Source organism: Scyliorhinus canicula, chromosome 14, assembly GCF_902713615.1.
Source record: "Scyliorhinus canicula chromosome 14, sScyCan1.1, whole genome shotgun sequence".
Classification (NCBI taxonomy): domain Eukaryota; kingdom Metazoa; phylum Chordata; class Chondrichthyes; order Carcharhiniformes; family Scyliorhinidae; genus Scyliorhinus; species Scyliorhinus canicula.
Window position 1 is genome coordinate 22329581 of NC_052159.1, and position 21575 is coordinate 22351155.

Genomic DNA, 21575 nt, shown 5'->3' on the forward strand with positions numbered 1-21575 from the left:
GTCGCCAAAGGCCGCGAGGGCTCGGAGAATCCCAGCCATGATTTTGAAATTATATTTAAGTTCTACTAAATGAGAAGAATGTTCTAACTGTTGGGCACTTACAATGAGCCTTTCCATTTCAAAGTCTCCGTTAAGGAGCAAAGCATGTAAAGACTGCGAGGGAAGACTATAGTTAAATAGGGGGCGGCACGGTAGCACAGTGGTTAGCACTGTTGCTTTGCCGTGCCTGGGACCGGGGTGCATTTCCCGGCTTGGGTCACTGCCAATGTGGAGTCTGCATTTTCTGTCCGTGTCTGTGTGGGTTTCCTCCGGGTGCTTTGGTTTCCTCTCACAAGTCACGAAAGACGTGTTTGTTCGGTGAATTGGTATTCTGAATTCTCCCTCTGTGTATCCGAACAGACGTGTGGCGGCTTTGGGCTTTTCACAACAACTTCATTGCAGTTTTAATGTAAGCCGACTTGTGACACTAGTAAAGGTTATTATTAAAATATACTAATTGGCTGATGTTAAACTTGCCAATTAGGATTGCAGATCAGTAGAAGAGGGGTGGGGTGGGGGAGAGAATGAAGGAGGTGAAGAGTTCCACAGATTAGAGCCCCTGGAAAACCTTTGAATCGCAAGCTCTTTTTTGCCAGTGTATTTCCGGAAGACAAATGTTGGTATAGAAATGTCTTTGCCGTCTCTCGTGACTGTCCATTTGTTCTGCTATGTTTTTGTGCTGTGTCTGTCTATTTAACCTCCTCACTTTGTTCTTCCTTCCCCACCCCAGAGCTGAAACATGAGATTCACGTTTGGAGACTCACAGCTCAGCGCATTAACCCCGCCAGCCGAGAGGAGACCACAGTGAAGTGCCTGCTAATGCAAAAGGTTCTCAATCTGGAGAACGTGCTCAGGAAAAAACTTAGGACCTTTCAACGGTTTGTGTTATTTTTTTTAGCTCTTTGCTGTTTAAGCTTTGTTGGTGAGGTTGTAGAATTGCCATTAAATCATAGCCCGTGTAATGCTTGAACTGTTACCTTTAAGCGGGGTTCCCAGTGGGACTCTTTCTAACTTCTGCATGTCTATCAGCTGTAAGTGACCTTTTGGAACACTTGTTGATTTATATTTAAATACAACTGATTGAGACTCTGTACCCAGCTTCCACACTTCAGTTCCCATTGCAATGGTCCCAACGCCCGTTAGTTTTGCCATGTTTCACGCTGATTTAATTCTCACCATCTCACCTATATGATAGCGAGGAAGAAGAGTTGGCACGTGTCAGCTGACATTACTGCTGTTCAAGAGTGACATCGAGGTCTGCTTATTGATTCAAGTCTGGGGCTCTCCTGGATACAATTAATTATGTTAGACAGCACAAACGTCAAACTGTTTTTCAATTTGAACAGTGTTTCTCCTGGGCCTGCTTCTCCTGAATGCGTGAAATCGTCCTAATCTGTGGTTCAAAGGCTGGTAGCAGCTTCGCTTGATGGGACATGGACAACCCGCCAGTGCAGGCCACCAACTGGGCACTGGGGGAGACACCCCAGAAAAACCTGACCTTACCTTTTGTGACCTTGGGCCAGAGCTGATTGCTTTATTCAATCCAATGATCCTTCTCTGTCTCCTGTTCACTCGCTGCAATGTGGATGTCCACATCTTTTAGTCTGCTCATTCTCTGATGTCACTAATCTATTGTTGATTTGACCTCATTGGAAGGGTAGGAGTGAGATGTTAAACTTACCAGCGCAAAGTCTAAAATGACTCGCTATTCGTTAGTTGTCTGACGTGCATTTTAAAGCTAATCTGGGCTGTAATCTCCATGCCCCCAGTCGCGTGTTTCTTGCTGCTGCATCGCTCCCATTCTTTACCCCCCCCCCACCTCGCTCCCATTCTTCCCCCCCCGGTCGCTTGTCAATGGAATTTCTCATTGAAGCCACCCCACGCTGCCAGGAAACATGCATGCGGGGGTGCGCTGCTGGTGGGAACAGCCCGAGAATTCCAACCCTTTTAGACTTAAGGACAAGTAACCATAATTTCTGAGTATGTTCTGTGCAGGCAAGACAAAAATGAATGTAAACTGGCTGGGCACATTGACCAACTGCTGTCCATACCCGAATAAAGATTAAAATAAGGGGAAAGCCTACAATGAAGGAGGGAAATAAAGTTTTGGAGAAAAAGTTACAGAGAGCAGGTTCATAGCGGCTGAAACATCGGTCTCTGAAGGCAGAGCAGGAGGGAACAAGCAAAAGTGAAAAGCTGGAGGCTGGGACGGATGGACTGGAGAAGGCTTCTCAGGAAAGGGAGGATGCTGAAATGAGACTGAGAGTCTTGAAATGCTGCTGGTTCAAAGGGAGACAGCGAAGCTTCGGGAAGTTGATGTTTAGGAACACAGGGACATGAGTAGGCAATTCAGCTCCTCTGATTTGCTCCATCATTCAGTGGGATGAGAGCTGGTCCCCATCCTAGTTTGCAGTGGCTTCAAATCCTTTATCAACCTTAGTCGTTTAATAAATCTACTGAGGGTAGATTTAAGACTAGTAATCCAGCTGGCAACTTTGATGTGGGACTTAAAGTGGGGGAAATGCTCAGAACATCGAGTTCTGGGTTAGCCAATGTTTGTTGATGGTGGAAAGTGGGCCACTCGAGGAGGAAATATCACCGGAATTAATCCTTATTGTGGTGAAAGAGTAGATAAGGGTTTCAGTAGGCACAGGGGTGTTGTAAACAGGAATTCATGAGGTTGGCATGGCAAGAAAATGCCGCACACAACATGATAGCCAGCTAGAGATATTTCTCACCCACATCTCCAATGAACCTAGACGATAAAGCCAGTTCGCATAAGGGGAAAAATATATCCTGGAACATCTATCCCCGACCTCCTTGTGCAATGAAAACCACTCCAGGAGCTCGTTTAACACCAACACTCGTGGAATGGGGCCCTTACGTGGTCTTAATTGGCCACTTAATGGCCTTAATTGGTGGCGGGTGGAGATGAGAAGGCCATGGAGGTTCTGTAACACCACCTTCCTCCCTAAGTAGAAGCTCTTCCCTCCGCCAAGCCTGCCAGAAGAATCCGTCCAACGTTTCCACAACTTTGCTAGTCTTGTCCTTTTCGATGGTCGAGCTTGCAAGGAGAAGGTGTGTGGAGTTATTTTGCTGGCATTTCACATCATGAAGTAAAAGATACCGGTCAATAGAAAAGATTAACCAACACTAGCCCAAAGAAGTCCAGGTTAAGTGGATTGGCCATGCTAAATTGTCCCTTAGTCCCCAAAGATGTATAGAGGGTTAAGGGGATAAGGTGAGTCGGCCTAGGTAGGGTGCTCTTTCAAAGGGTAGGTGCAGACACGATGGGCTGAATGGCCTCCTTCTGCACTGTAGGAATTCTAAGGTAGTCATTGCAAATAATCACAACGGGCATAGATATTATGCATTGATCAATGAAGTAAAGTCGGCATAGAGCCAAATGACCATAGGCTCCTTTCCCCTGAGGAATTAACCTGAGGATCACCACACCTCAGGCGAGGGGAAGAATTGAAAACTTAATGAATAACCTCAGCATGTACAGGCATTGAACCCTCGCTGATGACATCGCTCTGCATCACAAACCAGCTGTCCAGCCCACTTATCTGGAGTGGAGCAAATGCAAACATGAGATGGTGTTTTCCCTTTCGGATGTCATACAGCAGAAGGTCAGACTGGTGGACTTTAAGCCACTGCTTGGCCATGGGTGAACCTGGGGAGATTATTCAGTCTGTCGTATTAAATATTTTAGGGTGAGATTGTGGCGTCAGTGCCATGGAATAAATTCCCCACCCCCCAACATACTTGCTGTCCTTAATTTGGTTTGGATAAAGACGAGCAGAAAGAGCAGTGTGGCTCATCCTTGCGGATTAACCTTTGAGTTGTCCACCTCTGACTGTAGTTGTGAGTTACATCTGCACGGAACTGTGATACATATCATTGTAACTCTGAATTATTAAACCTATGTCCTTGATGTGATGTTTCCTGCCTTTCTTGAAACGAAGGAAGGGTAGGTAGAGAAGTAAAGCTGCAAAACATTGCTCAAATCCTCTCTTGATTGGCTTTCATCACCAAAAAGCGTGAGCACATCTCATTCTGGAATCAACATCCTTTGAGTGTTAAGTGTGAAATCCTTGTTGAGAGTTTGTTTCATTTGTGGAACACAGCAGAATACAATGTTCTTGCAAACCCTGTCTGCTTTTCATGGCTTTCTTTCAATTTGAATTAATTGCTGCAACATTTGAATGCATTGATCTCCTTTTGTAACTATAATTTTACATGCTTTAGACAAATTTCACATGACAACAAAAACTGGGAAACTAACATCCAGGAACTGCAAAAAACGGTAAGAGCGGTTTGAACTTAAACTTTTCTCTCAGAATATAAACGTCCATTTGTCGTATATCGCAACTTCAAACTGGTCTGACAAACCCCTGTTCGTTATCTTTCAACAATTCCAACTATTTTGATCAACACAAGTAACCAAGTGAACTGAATCAAATAAACGGAGGGACAAATTAAAGGGACAGTCCCTTAAAGGGAAACTGCCTTAAACCAAAAGAGAATCACAAGTCAGACTTAATACATCAAACCAAAATGTGATTAATGCCTGGATAATCTGAATTTATCGGAAGTGGTTGATTAGCACCTCCAACTTTTGGACATCCAATATTGCGAGTAAATCTAATAATGATTAGGTAATAATTAAGGCTGATACACCTTTCCTGTGAATTGGAATTGGTTACTAGCCCATTTTCTAGGACTTAAGATAGTACAATAGATTCAAACTGCGGCACCACCTATCTCCCACAATTTTCCATTGCTTCGACTCTGAAGGGTCGAACAACTTCACCTTAAATAGTGTAAAATCAAAAAGCGGGTCAGCTCCTTGATCTCGCATTCTTTGGTAAACCGTGACAAAGGTAAGATTGGTTGGCTGGGGACCTTTTGTTCCTTTTAGCTCACAAGCAGTGCTGGAAAGGCAGCATGAAGTAGCCTTCAACTCCCTTCAGTTGCCAGATTTCCCAAGGCCTGGGAAACCCAACCAGGCAGGGTCAACCTGGAAGACACTCTAAATATGAGGCATGGACCTTATTACCATATTTAAATGACCAATCCACCTCTTGTGACCTGGTTGCTTGCCTCCTGCCTCCGTATTCTGTCTCTGTAAAATCTGGAAGTGGACGGGTTGGAGGTGGATTAGGCTCAATTTTGAGATTTTTGAAATTCATCACGAAATCCCATCCCACCCGTTTTTGGTGAGAAACTTATCTCTGAGTGTTAAAAATGAGTGCAGAAAATACTCATTCTTTTGGGCACACATGACTGGATCGTTATAGGATTTTAAGAGGCTATTAAAGGATCAGATGTCTTTGATGTGGTTAATGAATGGAAGTTTGTTCTTTATAGTGCATTGACTACTTGAAAGGATTTAAAATCTTCCTGAATTAATTTTTTGTCAGTATCAAGTGTGTGAGAGTATGGGTGAGAGTATTGTTAAATTATTTTTTCGTCTCCAAATGGATCCTGAGGTCTGCCCATAATGGATACTGGGTGAGTGGCTATGGAGGTTGCAAGGGATGGTGGTGGAGGGGGGGGGGGGGGGGGGGGGTACTAGCGGGATATAAATAGATATGTTGGTGGCATAGGAGGTGAGGGGTGAGGGCCTAACAGCCTTTCATGAAGCCAGGCAGAGACCTGAGACAGCCCTCTAAAGCGCCCGCCTCCCTGGCCACCCCCAAGCGGTCTGTATGCCGACGTTGAACATGACCTCCCCTCTCCCTCACTGGGAATGAAAATCATGCCTGCAGAGGCCATTCTTTTCAAAGTCTGTCAAGTTTGGAGATTTGCCAAACAGAGCATCCTGCCTCCGTTTTTAAAAATCAGGTGCGGAGTCAACAGTGGAAGCCAAAACAAGAAAGAAAGCAATGCTAAAAAAAGAACAGTGCCTGAGATTCTGAAGCATCCAAGCGGATGGTCAAGGCAATTTCAGTTGTACCAGTTCGTGCCAGTTAATGTTGCTGTGTGGCTGCTGGAGGACAGAAAACCGAGGAGTAATGAGACTTCTTGGCGAGAAAAATAGGTTGTGAACATGGCTGAGAGTAATATAAAAAATCATGCAGTGTTTTCCAACATGCATAAGATGGGGACAGAAGTCTGCTCTGGATCTTGCCATTAAAATAATAGTATTTAAAGTGATCAAAAATTGATTTTCAGCTTGTCAAAACTCTGAGAAGAATTATTGATTGTTGGGTGGACCTGTGACTGAATTACTTTGCTGTTGTTCCTCCTGCGCACAGAGAGCAACATTTGATAATGTGATTTGATTTCTCTTCTCTGTCTCATTGATTTCATGAAGTTAGCTGCAATCCTTTTCAGCAGGTTTTTTTGTGTATTGATCTTTGCAGCACAGGATAATGGACAAGGCCCTTCTGGTGAAATGCTCAACCGTTTTGGGATTCGTTATCTTCATGTTCTTTCTCAACTCATTTGTCCCCAGAATCCATCTCGATCTCGGTAAGTAGGTCCTTTCTCACAACACCATGGGTGGTCGGATACGCATCTGATATCTCCCTGTGAATGTGGCCCATTACATCCGTCATTACTCTCCCTTTCTTTAAAAAAAAAATATATTTAGAGTACCCAATTATTTTTTTCCCCAATTAAGGGGTAAGTTAGCATGGCCAATGCACGTAACTTGCACATATTTGGGTTGTGGGGGTGAAACCCACGCAGACATGGGGAGTATATACTACTCTACCTTTCTAAGATGACCTTTGTGTATCATCAGCGGTTTTCACTTGAATCTGCATTTTAATTAGCGTGTATTAGTGCGTTTTCGGGTTATCTTAAAAAGAAATTCCAATTAAGGGGCAATTTAGCATGGCTAATCCACCTACCCTGCACATTTTTGGGTTGTAGGGGTGAGACCCACGCAGACACGGGGAGGATGTGCAAACCCCACACGGCCAGTGAGCCGGAGCCAGGATCGAACCTGGGTCCTCGGCGCTGTGAGGCAGCAGTGCTAACCACTGCGCCACCGCGCCGCCTTGTGCTTTTGGGCTATTTAACCCTTTAAACGCCTCTTGGTGGCAGGGGCTAGCAAATCTCTGCCTCTTGATCTTTGCCCGTTTCTCTTCCCGCCCTATCCCGAAAATTTTGCTCAATCTAATATTGAGACTTCTTCCAAACCTGGCAGACTCAATGCTGCAATGTGTCTGCCACATCGTTCTTCTGTCTGTATTTCAGTCTTTTCTATCAATATACTTTGGATTAATTCATGAGCTGTGAGCACCGTTCTTGAATGCGAGTGTGGGACAGGGCGACAATGGAGGACAGTACTATATTGGAAACACAGGCAGCTTGAGTGCACATTGCCTTGCCGTGCCTGAGGCTGGATCAAGGATTTCCTGAGCTGTCAGCTGATGAACGCACTTGAATTTAGCCCTACTTGGTTGCAAGCCGGATCACTGCTGAGTTCTCCAACCAGTAAGGAAACATAGTCAACATTTAATTCTCGATCTGACATGAGTCTTGGCTGGGTTTAAAATAAAGAAATTCAACATTTCCACCTTTCTGCAGACGTTGGCCGTAATTTTCCATTCCTTCCCCGCCGCCAAGATTGGCAATGCTGATTGAGCGGAGAATGTTCCGGCGCCTGAGGATCCATTCCCTTAACCCCCCCCCCCCCCCCCCCCCCCCCCCCCCCGCCGCTGGTCGCAGTGTATTACCCACCCCGTGCCAGCGGGAACATGCAAATAGGCGATTTTAATAAATATGAATTTGTTTAACGGTCTGGAAGTCCGATTCTCCAGCTCCCCACCCCCCCACCCCGATATGCCCCACCCCTGGAGTCACGCTGGCGCGGTTTGGTGTGAGTCTTTACCAACCGTGTCCAGGCGTCATGGCCTTTGAAGGGGAATATGGAGATAAGAAAAGTTTTCTTACTATTCTGGCTTGCTAGGGGTGTACGCCTGGAGCTCTGCAAGTAGAGGGAGCGACTTGGTGTCAAGGGTGTGGACTCGGAGTGTTCCCTCCATGTTCAGGGTGCCCTGGTTGAACCTCCCATTGCTGCTCTAAAAGTACTTCAAACCCCCCCCCCCATGGATGTAGCTTATATGATCCTGACTGTTGAGACGGCTGACAATATCCTGGAAAAGCTCAGAGGTCTCCTGGTCACGTGAAAATCCCTTCAATCCGCCCATATGGACACCCTCATGTTTCAGCATAATCAAGGGGCTGGGCGTGGCCATGCTCAGTCGCCAGACCTCCAGGGTAGGCATTTCTCATTGCACTCCCTGGATGCACAGCTCCACATCAAACGAAGCAGGGGATGAGCAGAGTTGACCCCAAACAGTATGGCAGTCAGCTAACCCACTCCGAAGGATCACTTGATGTCTGATATCACTTGATATCAAACATTTTGACCTGATTTACCCTGGACTGGGCCAGGAAACCTGACCCGCCCTCTCTCACAACATCACGCTACAGCTAAGCGCCCAGCAAATGCTCAAATACTTTGGTTACCCGCATCTGTAGGACATGCCCACACACCAGTCTCTAAGCATTGAACCGCCTGCCTGCACAGTATGAACATCTCCACCACGCAACCAGGTACCACCATTCTGGCGGGAAGGCACAAGGCTCACTCAATGAGGACACCCACAGTGGACCCCACAGGGATAAACAGGACGCGGGGGGGGGGGGGGGGGGGGGGGGGCAGAGGCCACAGAGCCTATCATTGTGACAGCCAGCAGTTCCCCAGTTGGGAGGGATGGGCGGTGAGGAGAGAGACTCCCCACGCCAAGGGCCGGGTGTCAGTCACTGATGGACATAGGGATGCAGTGTGGACGACATAATGATGAAGGGTCCGAGGGAGGAGTGGGGGTGGTGGGGGGAGGGTGTTAAACATTGAGAGTGGCGCAGCAGTGCAACCCAGGGTGACCATGTAATCTGGTGGTATTGGAGGGTCAAGGGACTGCTCACCTTGGTGACAGTCTCTATCTCTCCCACACCCCTTGCACAGAAATGGATTTTGGAACTCAGCCAGCAAGGATAGCTATCTACCCGGCCGCTGCTGCTGTTGTGGATGTTTGGTTGCGAGAGTGCAAGGGCTGGCCTGCGGAAGACCCTGCATGACAGGAGCCTGCCTGCATGACCAGCCGGTGAGGTTCAATTGCCGGCTGTCCACCGGGCCGAGGAGGAGGTGTGAAGTTGGCGCCACAGCAGGCAATGTTTATACCGTCAGCGCTTGTCCTTCGAAGGTATGCTGGGTCCTGTGTGCCACCGTTGACTCCAGCTCACCAAGGAGACTGTGTGCCACTTGTGCCAGATGGTGGCGGACCTGGCACCGCGAGGGTTAGGAGGAGGACACCCTCTTCTGGTCGCCCTAAGCCTCTATGTCTCGGTGCTGCGAGTGCCAGGTAGCACGTGGCTAACCGTGCTCGCTATGGGAGTTTCTTCCCTTTAAGTTGAATCGCGCCCCTGGATAACGGTGCATTGGACTCTCACTCCTCACCCCATACCAAACTCCATGTCAGCCATTTCCTTCTCCCCTGTCTCTCCAGTGGCCCTTTCTTCACAGAGGGTATGGAACCGAATACCTGAGATGCCCCCCACCTGTCTAATGCTCTTGCCTATTATGGCCAGCTTTACCCTTGAGGCACATAAAGGACGTTCGCCTGCCACTTTGATGGAGTGTGGTGGCATGTGTGGGCAAGGTTCCTGGCCAAAGATGGCAGGATATGTGGAGTGTTACTGCCATTTATGCAATTGGGGGCAGATGTAAGGGGTCAAGGACGGGTGTGATGCCAGGGAATTACTCACCTGAGCTGCTCGAAAGAGGTTGTTATTCGTTTTCCGGCATTGCATGCTGGTGCTCTTGGCGAGGTTGGAAGCACTCACAGTATCTGCTGCCTCCCCACAAGCTTTGTTCATTATAGATGGCTGCTGATGGAACCATCAATTCACCAGACACGTGTTTCCGATATGAATCTACGCTTTAATCGACTTACTTCAGAGCCAGCCTGTTACCCGTTGATGAACTCTTAGTGAACTCAGGCTGACTCTGGACAAGGTTATTTATACAGCTGCACTAGGGGGAGGAGTCGTGGGCGGAGCCATGGGTGGAGCCCAGTACAAGTTCCTGAGTACTCCCAGAGCTATTCCCCTTAGTGGTAGGATAGCGCTACTGCGCTTACAAAGACAGTGTGAATTATCATATATATATATATTACATTCACCACCGCTGCTATCTGTCCCCCACCCCCCCCCCCCCCCAACCCCGGGAAAAAAGGGTGTCTCCCCTTGACGGTGTCCAACAACCTATTGATGCCGACATCCAGAAACCTGGGAACAGGTCTTTTCCCAGCCATCCTATTGGCTGCAGTGGGAGTGCGGGCTGCGTAGGGCGCTTAAAAGCTGCTCCAGCCCGTCAACCTCTCAACGCTAATCCCGACCCCAGCGAATCAGACGCCTAGGAATATGGGACTCGGGCGGGTTGCACATGGCCAGCGTGCTAGCACGTTTACAAACTGAATCGCTCCTCATCGGCGCTCCCAGCAGCACTGCGAACTTGCCGCAATTCTCCGATAACGGGAACACTTTACTCTCCCGAGTGGAGAATTCCAGACATCGGGTGGGGGTGCGCTTCCAGTGGGACAGAGAATCCCGCTGCCTTCGAACGGCTGGGGAATCCCAACCTTTATGTCTCACTGGCAAGCACTGATTTGTACACAGAGAAGTCTGGTTTGATATTCTATTCACAGACAGATACATAGATATTCTTGTCCAATTAAAAATGATTTTCCCCCTGCTTTGACGATGTTCCTTTGAGATGGTTTGTTACACTGCCTCAAACCATCATCAGTCTCTGAATATCATAATATTGCCGTGAATTGAACTTTCAACAAACTGGGACACGAGGAACGTCAAAATAATAAGTCAATTCACAATCAAAATGATTTACATGTTAATAAAACCTGTGAATCTTATCAATATATAATGTCAATTTGTGGTCCCACCAAAAGCTCCCTGCTGGCTCATGTTAAACCACATTTTAAAAAGCTGAATCTGCCCAATTTTACAGGTGCTCTTCATCTTGCCAATCGTCGTAAGCTTCCAGCACAATTTTGGTCAATGCCTGCCAGCACTAGGTGGGGAGAGGGTGGTGTAGTGTAATGTAAATAGGGCGGCACGGTAGCACAATGGTTAGCACTGATGCTTCACAGCACCAGAGAGCTGGGTTCGATTCCCAGCTTGGGTCACCGTGCGGAGTCTGCACGTTCTCCCCATGTCTGCGTGGGTTTCCTCCGGGTGCTCCGGTTTACTCCCACGGTGAGGAAAGATGTGCTTGTTAGGTGAATTGGACATTCTGAATTCTCCCTCCGTGTACCCGAACAGGTCCCAGAGTGTGGCGTCTCGGGGATTTTCACAGTAACTTTGTTGCCGTGTAAGCCTACTTGTGAGACTAATAAAGATTATTATTATAGTAATCCAGGGGCACAGGCTAATGCTCTGGGGGCACGCGTTCAAATCCCAGCAGCTGCTGGAATTTGAATTTAATTGGAAGCTAGTGACAATGAAATCTTTCTGAAAAGATCCATCTGATTCACTGACAATCTCCTATAATAGGGCAATCTCCTATCCTTACTGGGTCTGGTCTATGTGTGACAGAAATGGTGCTGTCTCTCACAGTCCAAAGGCAATCTGGCTGGGTCACTCCCATCCCATGAAAGAATAAAGATTAAAGCTAACTGAGAGAGGGGCAAGCAAAATCTGACCTGGAACTCGGGAGCTGAAACTGAAAGGTGTTTGCATCTGGAGGCCAAGCATTTCTTTGGGCCGGGATTCTCCAATCCCGCGGCCAGGTTCTGATGCCAGCATGAAAAGCGGCGCCAATAACTCCGGCGTCAATGGTCCTCGATAATCAGGAATGGTCCCCTTCCTAGTGGGCTAGGACGGCGCCTGAGTGGTCCCCGCAGCTCCAGCTGGCGCGGCACGGCCGGCATGATTCCGCGCATGCGCGTAACGGCTGGCACGAGTTCCGTATGCGCGTGGGTTCCCGTGTCCGCGTCGGCCCCCGGGCAATGTAACGGTGCCCTACAGGGGCCTGGCGCGGAGGAACATAGGGCTCCACAGAACCAGCCTGCTGGCCGATCGGTAGGCCCCGATTGCAGGCCAGGCCACCATGGAGGCCCCCCCCCCCCCGAGGTCGGATCTCCCCGGCCCCCCACCAGGACGGCTCCCACACACAGAACTTCCATGTCCTGCCGTGTGGGACCATACGTGACCCACGCCGGCGGAACTCGGCCAAACTCGGCAGCCACTCGGTCCGTCGGAGCCGGAGAATCGCTGCGGGGCCGCTTTCAACGGTCCCCGACCGGCCCGGCGGCGATCCCGCAGTCGCCCGAGAATCGGCGCCGGGGAATCGGCAAGCCGGCGTCGGGGCGGCATGGCCCGATTCCCGTGCCTCCCCGGGGATTCTCCGACCCGCCGTGGGGTCGGAGAATCCCGACCCTGGTCTTTCCAACACTGAATTCTAAATATTTGTTAACCTTTTCCAAAGCTATTAACTGGAGATACGTGGGCTGGAAATGAAAATGAAAATCGCTTATTGTCACAATTAGGCTTCAAATGAAATTGTTGTGAAAAGCCCCTAGTTGCCACATTCTGCTGCCTGTTCGGGGAGGCTGGTACGGGAATTGAACCTGTGCTGCTGGCCTTGTTCTGTTTTACAAGCCAGCTGTTTAGCCCACTGTGCTAAACCTTTTTGAAAGCTTCACCAGTTTGGTGAAGAGGATGAAGGAATTAACCCAACTGAAGACAGCTGATTGGTCTGATTGAAGGGATGATCCATTAAAACAGAGATGAGGAGGAATTTCTTCAGCCAGAGGGTGGTGAATCTGTGGAACTCTTTGCCGCAGAAGGCCGTGGTGGCCAAATGACTGAGTGTCTTTAAGACAGAGATAGATAGGTTCCTGATTAATAAGGGATTAGGGGTTATGGGGAGGAGGAGGAGCATGGCGATGAGAAACATATAATAATAATAATCTTTATTAGTGTCACAAGTAGGCTTACATTAACACTGCAATGAAAATCCCCTAGTCGCTACACTACGGCACCTGTTCAGGTACACTGAGGGAGAATTCAGAGTGTCCAGTTCACCTAACAAGCAGATCTTTCAGAACATGTGGGAAGAAACCAGAGTACCCGGAGGACACGGGGAGAACGTGCAGACCCCGCACAGACAGTGACCCAAGCCGGGAATCGAATCCGTGTCTCTGGTGCTGTGAAGCAACTGTGCTAACCACTGTCCTACCGTGCCGCCCATATCAGCCATGATTAAATGGAGGAGCATACCCGATGGGCCGAATGGCCTAATTCTGCTTCTATGTCTTATCGTCTGCAATAGCCATCCACATGCACCCCCTCCCCTCGCCCTTTAATATGACACCTGGTGCGGTACACAAAGAACCTCTTATCCGATAGATGACAAAACGTGATGAAGGCTGCCTAGGGAGGCTATCTACCAATTGGTGTATGTCTGGGAACACTGGTGAAGTGTTGGCTAGTGTAGACTTGAGAGATGAATGGACACTTCCAACACTGATGAAGGTTCAACTCAATTTTATTAACTACTTCTAACTAACTAACACACGATGACTGTGGGTCTAAATGATGCTAACTTAAACTAGAGACCTAAGCCTTGTCCGAACCAGTTGATTCTCTCAGCACGTGTTGTAAGTCTGTGCTGGGCTGGATGAGTTCTTGTTACACTCAGAAACAGCACCCAGAATGAGCGGGAACCGTGGTGCCCTCTGCCTTTATAGCGTGTGTATTCTAACTGGTGATTGGCTGCGGTGTTTGTACATGTTGATTGGTCCATGTGTGTGTCCATCAGTGTGTGTCTGCACCATGATATACTGGTGTATATTATGACAACTGGCACCAGAGTAATCTTCTGTGCCTTACAGTGCTTCTCTCATCAAAAATGATGAACATATTGATCCACGCAGGTGTTATATCAGGACAAACTGGTGAAGCTTTAAAAAAAAAGCATAAGTAATCCTTGATTTCATGAAGTATTGGGTCGCATTCTGAGCAAGGATGACCAGGTCCCGAAGATGCTGTAGGGGAGAAGTACCGGGAATGAAGGTTTCAGTTATGTGGAGAGTCTAGAGATGCCCTTCCATGGAGTAGAGAGGATGAGGGCAAGGTTTCAAACAGATGTTCCATACATTGAGGGGTTTTCAAGAGCAGATAGCTCCAACAGCATAATACTGCATTGCTGGGAATCTGGGAAAAAATAAAACTGAAGATGCTTGAGTCGGTCCAGCAGCATTTGTGGAGGGTGAGAAAGATTAATTGGCAGAGATTTCCCTTCCATATGGGGGCAAAAACAGAGGCAGGTGGGCACAGCATTTACTGTTGCCGGCCTCTGTGCCAGTTCACGGCACAACACTATCCCCGAGCCATTTTCTCCTGAGGCTGGATCTGGGGCAGAATAGCCACCTGTCCGCAAGCACTATTGAGATAATTTAATGACCAATTAGGACCAATTGATAGAGGTCTCCTGGAATTTTACAGTCAGCCTTCAGGGCCTCTGTGCCTGGAGGCAGCCTCACGCCTGGGGGACTGCAGAAAAGCCTTTGAGGCCTCCATTGCCTATTTGGACACTGCTACAGTTACACGATCCCCCCCTGGAGGCTCCCTCCATGCCACCTCTCCCCCCCCCCCCTCCCCCCATCCCCCCATCCTCTCCCCCGCCTGCACAGTTGTGGCGTTGCTGCTGTGTCCATTTTGTACTTAAATAGCCTGAGAATGTGCCTCAAGATGGGGTCTCCCTCTCCCTTTCTCTCTTTCCTATCTTACCCAACAGGTTGTATTATTTTGATTAAAACAAATGGACAAATAAAGGGGACAAATTAACAAAAGGTCATACGAGCAAATTGAAGGGGCACCCCTTAAAGGGAACCTACAACAAAAGACAGACTCGGCTTACATACATCAAATTAAAATGTGATTATCGGGGTCAATAAAGCTCCCTAGCCCCCGCAGTGCCCATGGGGCAAGGAAGATCTCGATTGTGAGAACGCAGCGTGCTCTCTCTCTAAGACAACCTGGCTGCAAATGTAGTGGCAGAAGAGGAGCAGACAGTCAGGTCGGACAACTCCCATGATTACTCGCTGCCTGGACCTGTTCTTGGCCAACCCAGCCAGGTCCAGGGTCCTCCCTCCCCGTTTCCCGCTCCGCACCGACTGCCTGAGAATCAGGATTGTGGGGCTGAAGTGCAATCAAAAATCATAAAGTCATAAACAAGGCTGCAGGTGGAGGCACACATTTGTCACCCTTTCAGAGAGCAGGAATGAGGCCACATGGCATCACTACCATAAGACCACAAGCTGCAGGAACAGAGGTGGGCCATTCAGCCCATTGAGTCTGCTCTGCCATTCAACAAGATAATGACTGATCGGTTATGATAATCCTCCAGATGATCTATGATTATACAATCCTTTTATATATTGCCCTTCACAAAGAAGCCTCTGTCACTTGCTTTTTCCATCAGATTGGTTGATTTGGAGTATATCACCTGCATAGTCAGGAATGAGTTTGCCACATAAACACACTTACAAGGAGGGCTATCTAGTTGTTTGCAGGTCAGCCTGGAGCTGATAGCTTACCTTGGGCGTGGCCTCAGCATTGAGACTGAGGTGGCGACAAAAACTAAAAGCCAGAACTTGCATTTAAGTCGGACTTTATCACTTCCTCAGAACACCCCCAAGGTACTTTCTGATCAATGGGCTATTTTTCAAGTGTAAGGGATGATTTATGTCACAGGTCTGGCTTACCAGTCAGTTGAAGGAACACTCTGAAGTATAAGGCAGCTGCAGATAGGGAACCTACAGCTGCTGCTACTGTTGGTTGTTGTGGGTGTGGGTCCAATCCTCTGCTCTTGGATATTTGTGGTGTGGTGGGGTGGCAGGAGTTACATCCTTGGGCAGTGTTTGACCTCAAGGGGGTTGTTATGTTTCTTAAGAGAATGCTAGAAGTCGTTCAGCAGTTGAAGGATGGTTAATAAACTACTTCGTTAGCTTTTACTTACAGAATGGCACTTGTAAAGATACTGCTTTTCTATGCTCTGCAACTAGGCCTAACCACTTGCAGCCCTGAGCTCAACTTCCGTCCTGTCCTGCTCCCCTGCCTCTCCAGCCAAAGTGAGCGAGGGCGGGCCTTCGGCGTCACTCTTATATGTCCCCATGCTGCCCCCTGGTGGTACTTCCATTTCCCATCAGCCCCTTCTGTACACATTCAGGCGAGGATCACTACAGGGGTTTGATCTAACCCTGGGATCTTTGCATGGGAGGAGTTTAATGGAGGTGAGAGGAGCCTCCAGCGGAGGGGGGGGGGTTCAGGCGGAAGCACCTCTGCACCCCTTGACCCACAAGAAGAGCTGTAAAGGCATTTAACCTCTTCCCTAAAGTTGCCCTTGCCTCCATTCTGCTGCCGCGTTTCCTAGGCAGGATTAAACCTCAGGCTGCCAGGCTCATTATTAAAACGTAAATTCCTAAACCACCTCCTGGGAATGGATAGGCTATCTGCTCCGAATCCTGCCTCCATTGAATCTTCAGAGGTGGCTTGGTGGGGGTTGGGATGAGGTTCGATTTTGAAAGTTTTCACATCCCAACTGGGCCCAGCCCACCTGTTTTTTGGAGTTTAGGATTCAGGCCGACAGTCACTGTTTATATGTGGGCAAAGTCAACAGGAAATAATTGATTAAAAAGCATTGTCAACTGGCTTAAAGCCCATAAACAGCAGTGATTGTAATTGGATTTGGATCTGCTTGCAGACTGGTCACCACCATTAGGCAGCTAGATTGTATTAGGATATTTTGCTTGTAATCATTATTGCTTTAGTTTCCTGAATAATGGGTTTAGATCAATGACTCTCATTTGACATTCAGATGGAAACAGCGTTTGCCTTGTTGCAATCAACTTCCAAAGTGGTCATTGACATCCTCAGTATGAATATGTGATGAATGTTATCAGTAGCTGATATAACGGTACCTTACCTTTAATACATTGGCCCTTTAAGACCGGGCTTGGAACCCTGGGGGACTCCGCCTCTGGCTCCGCCCCAGGAAACGATATATAAGATAAGGCTCACTCAGGCAACATGCGATAAGCACACTTCTCGGCTGCTGTACAGTTCTCAGATGATTAAAGCCTTTGAATCATCTATCTTCTCTCCTGTGTCGTGATTGAGGGTATCTCAATTTAATCATCTGATACATCAAGATGGACAGCGCTCTAAAGCCGGAGAAACTCAACCTGGACGCTCGGTCTCCGGAAGCCCCGGAAATTTTTTAATATTGGCTGCAGTGTTTTGAGGACTATATTGACTCCTCACCGACTGAGATTGACGGCGCTCGCAAGCTGCGTTTACTACATGCCCGGGTGGGCCACCGACTCTCCTCCGCAATCGAGAACGCTGCAAATTACGAGGCTGCGGTCGAGATACTGACGAAATGCTTTGTGAAGCCGATTAATGAGTTACACGCCAGACATTTGCTCCCAACCTGCAGCCAGTGTTCCGGGGAAACTCTGGGCGAGTACGTGGAGAGACTCACTGTGCCCGCGAGGAACTGCAACCATAAAGCAGTGACGGCAGAAACCCACATGAACTTGCATATTCGCGATGCCTTTGTGTCCGGTATCAGGTCCTCGTACATCCGGCAGCGGCTCCTAGAAGACGGGGCAAAGGATCTGCAAGGCACGGTAACGCTCGCCTCTTCCCTAGAAACGGCCCACCGTAACCTCCGTACATACTCCACGGACCTTGCAAACCCCTCTCGATCCCCTCCAGACTCGGCCACGCTACAGGCCTGCGCTGCGCGGCAATCCGCTCACTCCGGGGGTTCCCCATGCTATTTCTGTGGGCAAGGTCAGCACCCACGGCAATGTTGCCCGGCCCGCTCCGCGATCTGCAACGACTGCGGAAGAAAGGGCACTTCGCTAAAGTCTGCCTGGCTGGCCCCAAAGGCCACAAACAAAATCCTCACCAGGCCCAGAAATCAAGCTCCCGGTCTCACAGGCCCCGCAACGTGGCCGCACGGCGGCTGGACACTCCAACTTCCGCGCGTCATCGACCTCGTGCGAGTCATGGGAGCGGCCATCTTGGCAGTGGCCATCTTCGAACCCTGACACGTGCGACCGGTGGCAGCGGCCATTTTGTGACTCCAGGTGGCCATTTTGTGAGTCCGACTTAACTGAGGACTCTGAATATCCGCAACTAGGAGCGATCACACTCGATCAATTGTGGCCGAAACACCTGCGTAACCCGATGATGCGGGTGCGAATCAACGGCCACGACACTCCCTGCCTATTCGACTCTGGGAGCACGGAAAGCTTTATCCATCCAGACACGGTAAGACGCTGCTCCCTGCGCACCCACCCCGCCTCCAAAACTATCACCCTCGCCTCAGGGTTCCATTCGGTCCAAATCACGGAGTATTGTGTCGCTGACCTCGCAATTCAAGGCGCTGAATACACCCGTTTTAAACTTTACATCTTTTCTCAACTCTGCGCCCCCCTGCTGCTCGGTCTGGACTTTCAGTGCAGCCACCGGAGCCTGACACTGAAGTTCGGCGGACCCCTCCCCCCACTCACGGTATGCAGCCTGGCGACACTCAAAGTTGCGCCAACTCCCCTCTTCGCGAACCTCACTCCCGACTGTAAGCCCGTCGCCACCAGGAGTCGCCGGTACAGTACCCAAGACATGACTTTTATCAAGTCAGAGGTTCAGCGGCTACTGAAAGAGGGGGTCATAGAGGCCAGCAACAGCCCTTGGAGGGCTCAAGTATTGGTAGTCCGCTCCGGGGAAAAGCAACGAATGGTAGTGGATTATAGCCAGACCATAAACCGCTTTACGTAGCTCGATGCTTACCCACTTCCCCGCATAGCAGAAATGGTGACTCACTTCGCCCAGTATCGGGTATTCTCCACGGTCGACCTAAAATCAGCCTATCATCAACTCCCTATCCGCCCAGAGGACCGCCCCTACACGGCTTTTGAAGTAGCCGGTCGGCTGTTTCACTTGCTCAGGGTCCCTTTGGTGTTACAAACGGAGTCTCTGTTTTCCAGAGGGCGATGGATCAAATGGTGGACCAGTACGGCTTACGGGCGACCTTCCCGTACTTGGACAACGTCACCATCTGCGGCCATGACCAGCAGGACCACGACGCAAACCTGAGGAAGTTCCTCCAGACTGCCCGGGCCCTCAACCTCACCTACAACAAAGAGAAATGCGTGTTCCACACAACCCGACTAGCCATCTTCGGCTACGTCGTGGAAAACGGGGTCCTAGGCCCAGACCCCGACCGCATGCGTCTCCTTAAGGAACTCCCCCTCCCCCGTAGCCTCAAGGCACTCAAACGGTGCTTGGGGCTTTTCTCCTATTACGCCCAGTGGATCCCCAGATATGCGGACAAAGTCCGGCCACTCATTAAGACTACGGTTTTTCCCCTGACGGCTGAGGCCCAGTCGGCTTTCAACCGTATCAAGGCCAACATCATCAAGGCCGCCATGCACGCGGTGGACGAAGCCATTCCCTTCCAAGTAGAAAGCGATGCATCAGACGTCGCCCTGACTGCTACCCTCAACCAGGCGGGCAGACCAGTAGCGTTCTTCTCCCGAACCTTCACCGCCTCGGAAATTCGGCACTCTGCAGTCGAGAAGGAGGCACAAGCCATAGTGGAGGCCGTACGGCACTGGAGGCACTACCTAGCCGGTAGGAGGTTCACCCTCGTCACCGACCAACGGTCGGTCGCCTTTATGTTCGATAACGCACAACGGGGAAAAATAAAGAATGACAAAATTCTGAGGTGGAGGATAGAGCTCTCCACCTACATGTACGATATTAAATATCGCCCAGGGAAGGTCAACGAACCCTCAGATGCCGTGTCCCACGGCACGTGCGCCAACGCGCACAAAGACCGCCTGAGCGCCATCCACGATGACCTCTGCCACCCGGGGGTCACCCGGCTTGCCCAGTTCATCAAGTCCCGCAACCTTCCCTACTCCACAGAGGAGGTCAAGGCCATGACTAAGGCATGCCAGATCTGTGCAGAATGCAAACCGCAATTCTATCGACCAGACAGGGCCCGCCTGATAAAGGCCTCTGGGCCCTTTGAGCGACTAAGTGTGGACTTCAAAGGGCCCCTCCCGTCCACCAACCGCAACATCTATTTCCTCACCGTGATTGATGAGTTCTCCCGCTTTCCTTTTGCTGTCCCCTGTCCCGATATGACCTCGGCCTCCGTGATCAAGGCACTGCACAGCATCTTCACACTGTTTGGTTTCCCCGCTTATATCCACAGCGACCGGGGTACATCGTTCATGAGCGATGAGCTGCGTCGATATCTGCTCAGCAAGGGCATCGTCCCGAGCAGAACGACGAGCTATAACCCGCAGGGAAACGGGCAAGTGGAGACGGAGAATGCGACAGTTTGGAAGGCCGTCCTCCTAGCCCTATGGTCAAGGAGTCTCCCAATTGCCCGCTGGCAGGAGATCCTACCTGATGCCCTACATTCCATTAGGTCGCTCCTCTGTACGGCCACGAACGAGACCCCTCCCAATCTTTTGTTTGTCTTCCCCAGGAAGTCCACCTCTGGGGTCTCGCTTCCACGTTGGCTGACGACTCCAGGACCAGTTCTACTCCCTTAATCTGATGCACGTGAGGAGCCATAAATCCGATCCCGTAGTCGAGAGGGTCAAACTGCTACACGCAAACCCTCAATACGCCTACGTCGAGCACCCCGACGGCAGGCAGGACACCGTCTCCCTGCGAGACCTGGCACCCGCTGGTTCTCCCACTGACCCCGCTGGGTCTCCCACCGACCCCGCTGGCTCGCTCACCGACCCCGACGCTATCCCCACCGACCCCCCCTCCTACCGATGCTCCCCTCCCCGCACCGACCGCCGACCCCGACGGCGCCCCCCCCCCATAGCGCCCCCTGCCCCCCAGCCGTCGCCGGCACCGATCACCCTAGTCATCCCGGATACCCCCCCCCGGCTCCAAGGTGGGCAAAGGCTCAGTCAACCGTGCTCCCGGATATACCACCATCAATACCGACCGTATCCACGGCACCACCGGAGCAGAGAAAGTTAGCACGGACGGTCAAACCACCCGCAAGACTGAACATGTAACTCCACTTCACCCCCGTGTTTTTTTTAAACGGGGTGAATGTGATGAATGTTATCAGTAGCTGATATAACGGTACCTTACCTTTAATGCATTGGCCCTTTAAGACCAGGCTTGGAACCCTGGGGGACTCTGCCTCTGGCCCCGCCCCCAGGAAAGGGTATATAAGATAAGGCTCACTCAGGCAACATGTGATAAGCACACTTCTCGGCTGCTGTACAGTTCTCAGATGATTAAAGCCTTTGAATCATCTATCTTCTCTCCTGTGTCGTGATTGAGGGTATCTCAGAATATTAATGTTTCACAAATCTCCTCCCTTAATCTGATGCACTCTAAACTCTAGTTAATTTCCGATGGAGATTTGTTGACTTCCA

At 49.8% G+C, this 21575-nt stretch overlaps 1 protein-coding gene across 1 annotated transcript in view; it reads left to right on the forward strand.

Annotated features, from left to right (window-relative positions):
- oca2 (oculocutaneous albinism II) overlaps positions 1-21575 on the forward strand; it is a 559961-nt gene that overhangs the window by 362410 nt on the left and 175976 nt on the right. Inside the window, exons 16-18 of the mRNA XM_038818856.1 lie at positions 770-917; positions 4291-4348; positions 6411-6519. Coding sequence (XP_038674784.1) covers positions 770-917; positions 4291-4348; positions 6411-6519 — 315 coding nt within the window. The remainder of the gene's footprint in view (positions 1-769; positions 918-4290; positions 4349-6410; positions 6520-21575) is intronic.